The sequence below is a fragment of the Protomyctophum parallelum genome, assembly GCF_964188405.1.
Source record: "Protomyctophum parallelum genome assembly, chromosome: 5".
Classification (NCBI taxonomy): domain Eukaryota; kingdom Metazoa; phylum Chordata; class Actinopteri; order Myctophiformes; family Myctophidae; genus Protomyctophum; species Protomyctophum parallelum.
Window position 1 is genome coordinate 6,148,514 of NC_139702.1, and position 13,013 is coordinate 6,161,526.

Here is a 13,013-nt window from a genome sequence, read left to right on the forward strand (position 1 = left end):
AGCTCTTCTTTACTTCCAAACTCACGGAGCAACTATCATAATAACAAGCAGCAAACGGAACAATTATCAATTTGCGTTCTTCTCTGAAGCCGTTGCGGGTTATATAGGCAGTTGATGGTGTGTTCCATTTTCATTACTGCTTTCGGTTTTACACCATTCATTTAATATATTAAATTAATATATTAAATTAATGAAGACCAGGACTAATTGAAGATTAATTTTAAATAAACATTGTCGTCTCTGCCATTTATAAAGCAACATAGTAAAGTAAAGCTTAGTGTAACTTTCGTTTATTAATAATGTATTTTTTCATTCATTTTAAAGGGGGCTTGAGAACTATATCGCACAATATCGCATATCACGCTTCTGAGCCAATTGATCGCACCGCGGTTTAAATTATGTAACCGCGACAGCCCTAGTGCTGAGATACGTTGGGAGCTTACAGTACATGTACATCGACTATTATCAATGTGCGACAACAAAGCACAAACTGTGCATAAATCACCCCTTATTGCACACACATTTATTTTTGAAAACTAGTGCTTCATCATGCATGAAGTAGTGACAGTTTATGCGAGCAGTTTAGATGAATCACGTTATCATTTAAGTCTCTGGGGATTGATCAACTTAGACCTTAGTTGGAAGAGTGTAAAAGTAAAAAAATGAAAATAATAAGATGGACACACTTCAGTGGCTATCAGTGATTGAACCACGGCTATGTGTTTTAGAAGTCAGCACGCCCTGCGACTATTTATCAGAGTACAGCAGATTACCGTGGCCACAAATTGCAACCCTTTGCACAGAGGCAGTCGAGCTGAATTAAGATCCCAACTCACGCATGAGAGCAGAAGAAACTGGCAACGCCGTTAATTACAAAAGCAGCGGCTGCCAGGAGGAGAGGAGGGAAAAGAAAAGATGCAAACATGGAATGTAATGAAAAGGTGCGAAAGCCTCCGAAGACGTACCTCGGAATTATTTCCGATCCACCAGATGTAGGTGACCGTTCCCACTTGGCTGGGCCACAGCACAGCAGTGAGGTTCACCTCCTTATTCTTCACGGCCACAAAGGGAGCTGAGAGATGGATGTGCTCCAGGTGACCTACTCAGGCACACAGATACATCACGGAGTGAACTCGCTGCTCTACTGCTGTGTGCAGCTCTGTTTGCACACACAGAGAGACCAAAACACTGGGAGACAACAAGAACAACGCTGCAGGCTCTCCAATGCAAAATGTGAAACCACGAGGGTTAGGAGCAGCGGCGTGGACGAAGCATGCAGACCTAAAGGACCATGTTTAACCTATATCTTCGTATAATTCATGGTCCTCACTATAATGCCAATTATAATTTGGTACCATTTTTGTCTGGTAACTCTGTGGACAGCCTTGCAGTGACGACATCGATGGGGAATCGAAGCTAATAGAAACTGCAGGTTTTCTATTCCTGGAAAGTTAACATGCCATTAATGGATGCCATTGTATCTGTGTTAATAACACAAAAATGACACTCATGACATCACTGAAACTCACCTGAGTATGTCATCAGGTGAGGTTGTTTAGCATGGCCCAGAAAAAAAACTGCTCTTTTCAGGAAATTCCCCAATCAGGGCATTTTCTGTGTACAGTACTTGATTAAATTGAATCCACCACTCGGTGAAACGCCGTTGCGAAGAGAACAATTTCACAACAAGGAAACAGCAACTTTGCAGTCTCGTTGCAAATGTGAAAAGAATAAAAAGGCGGGACGACGGAAGGGTTAATGAAAGGGTTGAGCTGTGTTCAGAATCCCTTCCCTGCACGGGGGACTGTTGGATACCATCTGCGTGTTATTTTTCATCTCGTGGCACTCTCCCCCGGAGACCCGCGGTGGCTCTATTTGCACTGCTGGCACATTGGATTGACAAACTGGAGGGGAGGGGGCTCAGTGCTCCCTGATCAATAAGTCTGCTCCATTACATCTGTCACCCCCCCCAATACGCTCGGGGTGGTCACGCCCATCACGTAGCAGGACAGCCTGTGGTTTGCAACACGCACCAGGGGTTGGACCGCTATGAAGCGTAAGTCGACTGGAGTGGAATTGTAATGTATTTTTACTATCTGGTGTTTGTTTGGTTACGGGAGAGAGGAGTGCGCGTGCTATAAACAGATAAGGTTTGTGTCACGCTGGGTACACGTTGACATGTGCAATTTCTTGTGTGTGTGATAAGGCCATACATAGCAATCGAAGAGAGGCCTTGTCTCTACGAGTAAAACGCAGAATACGCTTAAGAACGGGTGGGGGTGTAGGGGAACGGGGCCTCGTGTGAAGGTGAGGAAACTCGTATAGACTGTAAACACAAATTCGCACATGCACAAAATGTTGCTGCCGGGCAGAAACGCTCTCTTTCAACTTTTTTTTGTAAAATGAATGTCTCAAATCATCGTACAATCATTGTGCAAAAGTAGCAAAATAGCAGTTCTACAAGCTGACGACGTGTCATATCGCCATCCATTGCTTATATATTTTTTTTATAATTTTTAAAGTGAAAGTGGTGTTTGTGGATTTGATAAATCGTGAACCAATGAAACGTTTTAACAAGAGCTTGTTTCTAAATCATAAATACATTTGATCGATTGGAACACTGGATCTTTTTTTCCCATTTCGTTCGTATGTCCAAAACTGTTACTTTTCAGGGTTCAAATACAAAATTTGCAAATGCGGAAGCTCAAAATGTAAGCTTGCAGATCTCCTACTTTTGTGCGACGCTAAATGTAGTACATTTACAAAAATGGTATATTCCCTTATAGGCCGGAGGACAACACCGACATACATACTTATTGGCCCGGAGGACACACCGACATCACATACTTATAAACCCTCCCGCGCACTCAGATCAGCAACGCAGATTTGCTAAAAAGTAACAGTTTTGGACAATACAAGGTTTCCACCCCGACACAGTGAATGGAAGGGTGTCTCACGTACACGAGACGTGCAGGTAGAGCACCGTGCTCTCTGAGCCCAGGCTGTTCTCGCCGGTGGCCGTCACCCGGTAGATCCCCACCGACTTGTACACGTGTTTGATGCCGTCTTCAATGGAGCTGACGTTGGAGTAGGTCAGCGCGTGGCCGTCACCGAAGTCCAACGTAATGCTGGTCCGGGTGCCTTCACCCTGCACGGGAGGGACACGCATTGTTAATGGAATATGCTAAAGTGAACTGCATTCACATGCTCTTGCTTTTCATTTCTCCAAAGCACCTGCAATGTATTTCACATTCTGCCATTCACACACCAATGGTAGAGGAAACCATACAAGGAGCAGTTAGGGGTTTAGTGTCTCGCTCAAGGACACTTCGACACCAGTGTTACTGGTTTTTCAGAAGACTAATTGGGACTAAGACTAAATCGTGTGTTATTCAAAAGCTATGACTAAGGTCACATTCCCACCTAATACTTCGGTAGACTCGATGCGAAAGGGGCGGAGTAGTTGGGATTCTTGCATATTTAATTTGCAAATTTGTCAAGCGCAGCAAGGAAACGCAGCAATTAATTTTATCAATGTGTTCAATTCATAAACTATAGTGAAATATATGGTGTTAAAATTACTCATAACGTGCATGATTCGTGCCGTCGGAGACTGGACCTCTCTCTCTCTCTCTCTCTCTCTCTCTCCCCCCCCCCCCCCCCCCCCCCGCGCGCGCGCCACACGCACTCTCATTCGACCACGTCTATCCACGGTAACGGGACATCTTTGCGCTGCGTAAAATATGCCTTCTCCGTCTCCAACTGTGTTCAGCTCCTCACCCGCCACATTGTTTGCTTCATTTCCTTTATTTGCTGCGGATTGCATTCACACCTGCACCGAATCGTAATTAAGTGCGATTGGAAGAAAAGCGAAACCCCCGTTTTTGGTTGGAGTAGAATGCGGTTTGTTAATGCGCATTAGGATTCGAATGATGCTGCACACCTGCCAAAACGAAGCGCACTTTCTGACAATGTGCAGCAGGATTCATTTTAATCGCAGTAAAGCTTTCTGGTGTGAATGTCACCTAAGACTGAATAAAAATATTCTGAAAAGATGAACACTGTTCGACACACTACGCTGCCGCCCAGTACGTTTAAAAGCAGTACATGTAATCACTGAAGCTCAATTTTGTACTTTCTCTGATTGTGTGACACAGCAAGATAAAAGCTTAAACTACAAACCGATCTACTGTACATGCTGATCTATAAGCCTGTAGATTAGCTATTGTTTTAAGATATTTGGGGGGCTTTTTGCCTTTATTGATCGTGGAAAGTGGAGACAGACAGAAACGAGGGCAGAGAGACAGGTGATGGTTCTAATTTAACCACTATGAGGAGAATGTTTTTAGTTTTATATATTATTTTGGTTTCAACGCGGGGTTTTCTGAAAAGGTTAGGGTTTAGGGTTCGGTGGTACCTGGTGGTCTGGACATATTATTATATATATACAGACTTACATTATTCACTTAAAATATATCAAACTAAAAACATTCTCCTCATAATGGTTAAATTAGAACCACCAACGGGGAGTGACATACAGCAAAGTTCTGCTTTAGGACCTTCCTATCCTGTGTTATTAAAGAAAAATAATGGCCATCAAAAATTGGTGAAAGCGGCCTTTATTGGCCATTATTTCTGGAACGGAAAGTCCAATCTGCTCAGTTCAAAGCTTGTTGGATGTGACTTTGAGGACATTTCCGGGGGCTTTAGCAACTCCCGGGGGGTCCAAGTAGTTTGCATAATACGGCGGACCGGCACTGTGGTTGCCTGTAACTACCAGTATGCGTCTGCTCACAGGGAGGAGGAGTTAGCGAATCATTGGTGTGGTTAATTGGGCTTTATCCAAAACCCACTGTACCCGGTCAGTACTATGACATCATATCGATGTCAGGGATCTCCATATAATATGGGCATAAGAGGGATACAGACGGACCAAACTTCCTTCCTAGACAGCACATCACTCCCCTGGGTTACTTTGCAGTACACATGGCAAGTTTGAGGTTGTTCGGGTGGACAGTTCTCAAGATATGCAGTGGAACACACACACACACACACACACACACACACACACACACACACACACACACACACACACACACACACACACACACACTCTCACTGGTGCATTTATAGAATTTGAAATGTCAAACATGCCCAAAGAGGACACAAAGTTGAGAATTGTTCATAACCTCAACTATTTTATCCTTCTGTTACTTTGTTTTACACTGTTTTGACAGCACCTCAAACAGCTTTAGATATAGTATTATTGTTAGAGGTCCAAGCCGTGAAAATACAGGAACCCTGTTTTCATGATTTTCCTCTGATAAAAGTGTGCACGACCTGGAAAGACCTGAAACACACGAATTGGCCGGTGGGTTGCAAATTCCACCCACTATACTATAAAATGACACTCATTAACCTTAGCAGTTGTAATTAGCGGTTGTAATTATCGCATTTACGTTTTCACAATTATCTCGAAAACAGCTTGGCCTGGAGTCAAAATGATTTCATAATTTGAATCTTTCCAGTCACTTGCATCTTTCCTCCTGTTCTTTTGTTCTGATTTCCAATTTAAGAGACTTTTTTTCCTATTTTCAACATCGCGCCACAAACCAATGGGCCAGTCATCCCAAAACAGTGATGATGCCAAATATCACCACCGAGTGGCGCGATACGAGCTTGTAGGTCTGCTATTTTTGAAAAAAATCGAAGAACGACTGACATTTTTTGAATCTGATCTCAGGTCAGAATGGGTTCGTCAGACCAGCGTGTGTCCAGTGGAAACCTCGTATGAATCTGATCTCAGGTCAGAATGGGTTAAATGATCGTACCTCCTCCAGATAGACGAGGAAGGTGACATTGGTACCCAGCGTGGCTGTCAGACTGCCCTCACTAGTGACCAGGTAGAGCCCCCTAGGGGCCTGGATGGGGCATTGCTGTCTCCTGGCAGTGTACTCGGCAATCACTCCTGCTGTGCAGTTGTTCGATACTACCTTCCTGTAACTGGAGTCAAACACATGCATTATGTACAGTGCAATAGTGCATACACAGTGAAATCCTCAGGGTTCATGTATCCATTTGTGACACTGATAATTTACATATTATTCTTATCTTACAATATTATATACTCAGTTGCATACTGGGTAGGTTGCCCTAATTATCTATCAACTAATTCTAGAGATTGCGTCCTTGGCTAGAATGTGTCATCAGACGCATTCTTGCACTGTGATTGGCTGAGCATCGCATAACGGGTGCGCCACATGAGGGAGAGGGAGGATGGGGATAGAGAGAGTAAGGAGTACAGTACAGTACAGTACAGTACAGTACAGTACAGTACAGTACAGTACAGTACAGTACAGTACAGTACAGTACAGTACAGTACATGCGTGTGTGTTAATTTGGCTGTTCTTAAGCCTCCACAGGGTATGGAGTAGTGCATGACAATTGATCAGTTAATATGTTTTGTATTAAAGGGACACTTCACCCTTTTTGCAAAAAAATATATGTTAATGACGTTTAGAAGCTTTAGAACACTTTCCTGTGGATCTTTATGTGTGTAATATGTGGTTTTAGATATTCTAGATTGTAATTTGTAGCAGTGAGCCCAGTGTCTCTGATGTCATGGACACTGGTCTCACTACCTTCCTGGACTACAATTCCCACCATTCTTTGGTGCACTGCTCCTCCTCGTGGATAGGGGGAGAGCTATCTTAGTGAGACCACATGTAGTCCAGGAAGGTAGTGAGCCCAGTGTCCATGACATCAGAGACACTGGGCTCACTGCTACAATCTAGAATATCTAAAACCACATATTACACACATAAAGACCCCCGGGAAAGTGTTCTAAAGCTTCTAAACGTCATTAACATATATATTTTTGCAAAAAGGGTGAAGCGTCCCTTTAAAAAAGGTTGTATGTAGTGTCGTAGAAGTATAACGTATTACAATTGGCTACTTTCACTACTTTTGTGTGACACATAAAAACATAAAAAGTAGAAATATGGAGATATGAGGTTTCTGTACACACACGCATGCATGTGCATGTGCACGCACGCGCACCCTCACACACACACACACACACACACACACACACACACACACACACACACACACACACACACACACACACACGCTAATCTGCTCATAAATTACCAGCTCTCTGTTTTAAGGCCAAATTGTGCTCAGCCAGTCCTCGTTTGAAACAAACGAGACAGCAATCAATGCGCCCTGAACTCCTCAACTCAATGCAATTCACTCAAGGCTGTAAGGTCTGTGAGTCAGCGGCATGCTAATTCCATCGGCCCTCACTTACCCTGTGCTGTTGACAAAGGTTGTCCCAGTGGCGCAGCTCCTGGACGTCGCTGACGGATGGAACCAAAAGGCCGGGGTGCACTTGCCGTCCGTTCGCCTCTCGTAGCCATAATCGCTGCAGTGACACAACCATGCCAAGGGGAACAGTGGTCAGGCAGTGCAGAGGAGTATTTTGTTGTGTTGGGGTTTTTTTTTTGTTTGTTCATTGTTTTTGATGTAAAGCATCTTACTAAGACAATGTTTCTCAAACATTATTCATGTCAAAGACCCCTTGCCATGTCAAAGACCCCTTGCCTGAAGAAGGTCAGTAGACCGAAAGCTTGCTAAATAAATACATTGATTGTGCGCAGATCTGAGTTTGCGGAGCTTCCCTTTATTTTTTCTCATGTTCCCTTTGTGGCTCCAGCACCTCTCTTAAGGTGGTTCTTTTTCCATTTATGTCAAGGACCCCCAAAATTGATAAATGTTTGGGCGTGGAGCCGTGGACCCTCAAAGACATACCGGTACATAACACTTCCTCTGTCCTTGGTGTTGAGCTAAACTACAGACGCTGAAAAAACTGTGATAAAAACAGAAATAAAAGGGCTCGCAACTAACTTTAGATGCTCCAGACTTAATTAAACAGCAGCAAAGATTACGTTCCGAACTTGCAGCCTTATTCAGGTTACTGAATACAATGAAACATTTTGTACACGCTGAATTTTTTTTCAGAAATAGCAGATCTACAAGGGATGTACAGTACCACACTATATACATTCAAGCTATTATTATTATTATTCAGTGTTAAAGCCGCACTCTGGCAACTCATTTCAACAAATTGTGACAATGTCAGCCCATTCTTGAATTAAGCCTGAGGAAGGTCGCAAGACCGAAACGTTGCTCAATTAGTAAAATTGCTCTGAACTAGCAAGTGGCAGTGTGCGGATGTCCCTTCTTCAACAAATTAAATGTTAAAATATCATGTCAAACAATCTGAGCATCTGCACAAACACAATTGGCCCGGGCAGAGAGGCTAATATTTGTCGCTACGCATACTCTGGGCGGGCTGGCACCTGTCAGCTGCAAGTGTTGGGGGGGAGGAGCAGGACAGAGGATTTACGTCCTCCGGGTGGGGGCTCCTCACTGGTAGGTGATAGGATACAACACAGAAATGTGTGAGGGGAGGAATTCAAATTTGGTATAAAGACTAAATGGGGATAAAAAGAGGTAGGAAAAAGCAACTAGTACATCTGCAGAGTAGTGGTTGTATAGGTGGAACCTGGTGTCGTGTGTGTGTAGAGCGCCTACCGGCTGACAACTGCCTGAAGTGCAATAACTCCACTGTCCAAGTGGGGATTGCCTTAGAATGGTTCAAATCCCGAGGTAGGACATAACAGTTACAGATTGCAGCTTTAATTGAACCCTCTTACGCTTTACAAATGGATACTGTACGTACATTAACACTGAGGAATTGACTGTGTATATTCTTAAGCTTTTTAGTCTCAAATACATTCATATCGGTCCCTAATCTGACAAAATAATTGATCAGCACAGCATTTACTTTAGAAGGAATTGCAAATTTCAACCCCTGTGGGGGAATGATGAACTCCTTATTTGTTAAAACAACATTGACGCCAAACAACTGCACTTTCTCCATTAAGTGCCTTTAAAACAAAGCCCACAAGTTGTTTGTTCTACAAATTAGAAGGCACAGCACTGCGCTGTCCCCAAAAAGATAGAAACAAATTGCCCCAATTAGTGCGACATGCACACAGATGCAAAAGTGTTGTGATTGTTAATGAAAGCTATTAGGCCGGGTGACGAATGGGTTCTGATGGAAGCTCGTTCCATACTCCCTCACTCAAGGGGCCTGTATATTTGGGAATAAAACGAAAGAAAAAAGGAAGGAGAGGGGGAAAAAAGGGCTACATTTATAATGCTGATATTTCAAAGAAAACAGGTTGCGTAGATGAAGCGAAACCCTCTTTTTTTCGAGTGCATCTTTAATGAAAAGAGCCACAGGCTATGGCTACAAAGGCAGCTTGTGAAGTACGGCGTGACGTCTTCCCTAATCTTTTAAGAGGAGGTAGAGGGATGGCAGACATTTAAGCACGAGCCCAAGAATACTGCGGTAATGCATCAATGCACACGCGCACGCACACCGTGTTGTATTACTACACTACACTTTTTATGATTTTATGAATGCCATTATTTGTTTTCTATTTGTTAACCCCATAACATAGCGTTAAACGCATCGGGGCTGCGACGTGTACTGTAGATCATCTGTTTTATGTGCGCAATAACGGCATGCAAGTATGAAACAGGCAGAACTCTCACCCCAAGCCATAAACCTAATTTCTTAATAATGTCTAATCCTGATCCTATATATACGTACCAAAACCTGAATCCCCAAACCTAAAAAATAATAAAGATGATTTCATAATTACGGGGACGTTGTTTGGCCCTCACAAGTGTAGTAATATAGGTACAACACACAAATATGCATGCGCGCACATACACATGCACGCCTGCACACACCATCACAGCTTGGCGTGTAGCAGTTGAGTGGTTTCATTTAGCTGGGGCAGAGCCTCCAGGAGATTACGGCAGCCCGAGCTGTTCTACAATTCTAATGTGGAAGACTTTATCCATGACGGTGATCTCCTAACTGTTCATCCTTCACTCTCCTTAAATCCCACCGCCACATATTATTGCCAACGTATTGCCAAGACGGATAGGGCTTTAGCCTTTAACCTTGAGTTAAGTTTGGTGTCTTCCCAGGACACGGACGGACGGACCAAAAAATACATCATGAAACCACTTTTTGCCCATCAGGACACGCCCCCCTCATCTAGACTGAGTGGCAAAACATTGAGCAGCATGGAGTGTTGGAGTTTGGAAGCGCTCGTTGGAAATCACTCAACCGTCCTGCCGTACCACCTGGTTCTAAATGTCACATAATGCAGGAGGCAGCACAATGTTATTGAAAACAAGCACTTCCAAACTCTCAGTAAGGGCTGAATCCACTTCTTCCGGCCCGCATGCCGGCCGGAAGAAATGGATTCTGCCCTCCCTCCAAACTCTGGCACTTAATAATCAAATAATCAAATGCAGGGCATCTCTTGACAGAAAGTAGCTCAAATCGTTTCTATGGTGGATTTTTATGAAACAAAAACTTAATAGGATAATTCAAGCTTTTCGTACAGCTTCAATGTTGGTCAGTTTAACATTGTTTAATGCAATCAGACAGGACTTTTCTGTTTGGATGAATGGGCTGTCAAGGCCAGAAAGTCGTTTTTTGCCACACAGTGTTCATTCCAGCATAACTTTCAGGTGCGATGATGTCACGCACATACCCTCTATAGACCTTTTTTATTTATTTATGGATTTTGGAATATTTCTGAAAAAAGTTTCTTCTTTCTTATTTTAAAGTCTTCTGAAATAATAATTACATTTTTCTTTTTTCTTTTTTAAGGAAATAGTGATGTTTACTAAATCCCCATAAAAACAGGTCTATGACCCAAACATGGGTCCCAGGACCTCTGTTTGAGAAACCCTGGCTCAGAAGTTGAATGTTGTTGGAAAAGAAAGAGCTTTTTGCCATTTTGTCAGAAACGTTTCTGTTGTTGGCTCGATGGTGAATGTGGAAAACTGGCCCACCATCACTATTCTACCAGCCAGCCAGGCTTTGTAAACAAATCATAACCTCAACAGTGCGCGCACACAGTAGAGCCACGAGGATGCAAGATGCAGCTCTAACAGGCGTGCGTCCATTTCCATCCACCAGCTGTTTAAAAACCCGGAGAGACGCCTGCTCTAAGCTGCATCTTGCATCTCCGCCACTCTACTGTGTGGGCGCACTAATAACTGATCAGGATTTGGCTGCTGATTGGTTGCTGACAGACTGCTCATAAGCCATTGTGAAGAGGAGCTGAACTTACGCGTGTGACTTGATTTGTTTAGTTCAACTGTGCAAAGAACAATTGGGTAGAAGATACTAACTCTGATGTTATTTGACTCAAGTAGAAGTAGCAATACCACAGAGTGAAATTACTCTATGCCTGGTATAAGTACAAGTACAACATGTACTTACTTGTGTGTAAACAAAATTGACAAACTATAAGAATAGCACATTTACAAGCTCACAATGCGTTGCGATGCTACAAATTGTGAGCTTAAACACTTAAGCCACTACAGTACTTTAGTATTCAGCAGTAAAGAAATAGTCGATCTAAGCTTACACCGCGACATGTTATGAGCTATTTCCGAGAAAATAATAATAAAAACAAAATGTCAAAATGTAATCTTTGCCGCTGTTGAATTAAGTCTGTATAAGTTAATTGCAAGCCCTTTTCTTTTGCTATTTTTTCCCGCTTCTGCAGTTTGGCTCAGCAGCATCGTTATTTTTGTCTTTGAGGGTCCATTGCCAAACGCGTATCAAAATGCTTGAGAAACATGGACTCAGCAAAAACAACGTGAAAGATGTTCTCTCACCATTCAAAGTCCGCCTCGGTGCAGTCGCAGGGTCCCGACGTCATCGTCACAGAGTAGGTCTTTCCCATAACGCACCTGGCCGTGGGCTTCAGTTTACGGTAGATTCTCTTCACTCCCATGAGGCACGGTTCACCCTGTGGGCCAATCAAAAGGGCATCAAAAAGTCAGTTAACCCATTCTGACCTGAGATCAGATTCATACGAGGTTTCCGCCGGACACACACTGGTCTGATGAACCCATTCTGACCTGAGATCAGATTCTAAAAATGTCAGTCGCTCTTCGATTTTTCAAAAATAGCAGACCTACAAGCTTGTATCGCGCCACTCGGTGGCGCGATATGAGCTTGTAGATCTGCTATTTTTCAATAGCTAAAGCATAACATAATGCTGACACCAAAATGGGTGCCCGGTCAGAATTGGTTAATCTTATATCTATAAATGCACCAAGTCTCTGTGCGTAGTACGTACGTACGTGTGTATGTCTGTAATCCACATAACTCGAAAACCGTTCACCCCACCGACTTGAAATTTGACACACGCGTTCCACACCACCACAGGGAGTGCAATGGCCGGTGTCGAGTCCGTCGCATAGCCAGTTGTCCAGAACCTGCACAAAAGCCTCTGCCCGGACGGACTCTGGACCTGATCACTCACTATACTGTATCTCCATATATGGAGCTGGCCTGTTCTGACATCACAACACTTCATATTTGGGCATGCCTGACACAGAACTCCATATATAGGAATAAAGGGACACAGAGAGACAGATACAGAAATCTCCATATGGGCAGAACGGGTACTCTGACACGGGTACAACAGGTCTACATAGCCGGGTGGGGCATGGATCTCTAACTTCCATCGTTACAGACTCGGTGCTCTACTGCCTGGCACCGGTCTAGTTGAACTAATTGATTATAAAAATATCAATCGATCTGACGTGCCTTATTTCAAACATTATAGCAAAAAAAAACCACTTACGCACTTGATATATACATTTTTTTCTTTTAACCCATTCTGACCTGAGATCAGATTCATACGAGGTTTCCACTGGACACACACTGGTCTGATTAACCCATTCTGACCTGAGATCAGATTCTAAAAATGTCAGTCGTTCTTCGATTTTTTTCAAAAATAGCAGACCTACAAGCTCGTATCGCGCCACTCGGTGGCGCGATATGAGCTTGTAGATCTGCTATTTTTCAATAGCTAAAGCACGACACGATGCCAACA

At 43.3% G+C, this 13,013-nt stretch overlaps 1 protein-coding gene across 3 annotated transcripts in view; it reads right to left on the reverse strand.

Moving 5' to 3' along the window:
• LOC310859344 (VPS10 domain-containing receptor SorCS1-like) overlaps positions 1–13,013 on the reverse strand; it is a 245,180-nt gene that overhangs the window by 37,639 nt on the left and 194,528 nt on the right. For all 3 annotated transcript variants that reach the window (XR_014569292.1, XM_083765827.1, XM_083765826.1), the window contains exons 16-20: positions 11,785–11,918; positions 7,313–7,426; positions 5,832–6,003; positions 2,962–3,148; positions 966–1,099 (exon numbers count right to left, since the gene is read on the reverse strand). Coding sequence is in view for 2 of the 3 variants with exons in the window: in XM_083765827.1 (XP_083621953.1) it covers positions 966–1,099; positions 2,962–3,148; positions 5,832–6,003; positions 7,313–7,426; positions 11,785–11,918 (741 nt within the window). In the remaining variant the exon portion in view is untranslated. The remainder of the gene's footprint in view (positions 1–965; positions 1,100–2,961; positions 3,149–5,831; positions 6,004–7,312; positions 7,427–11,784; positions 11,919–13,013) is intronic.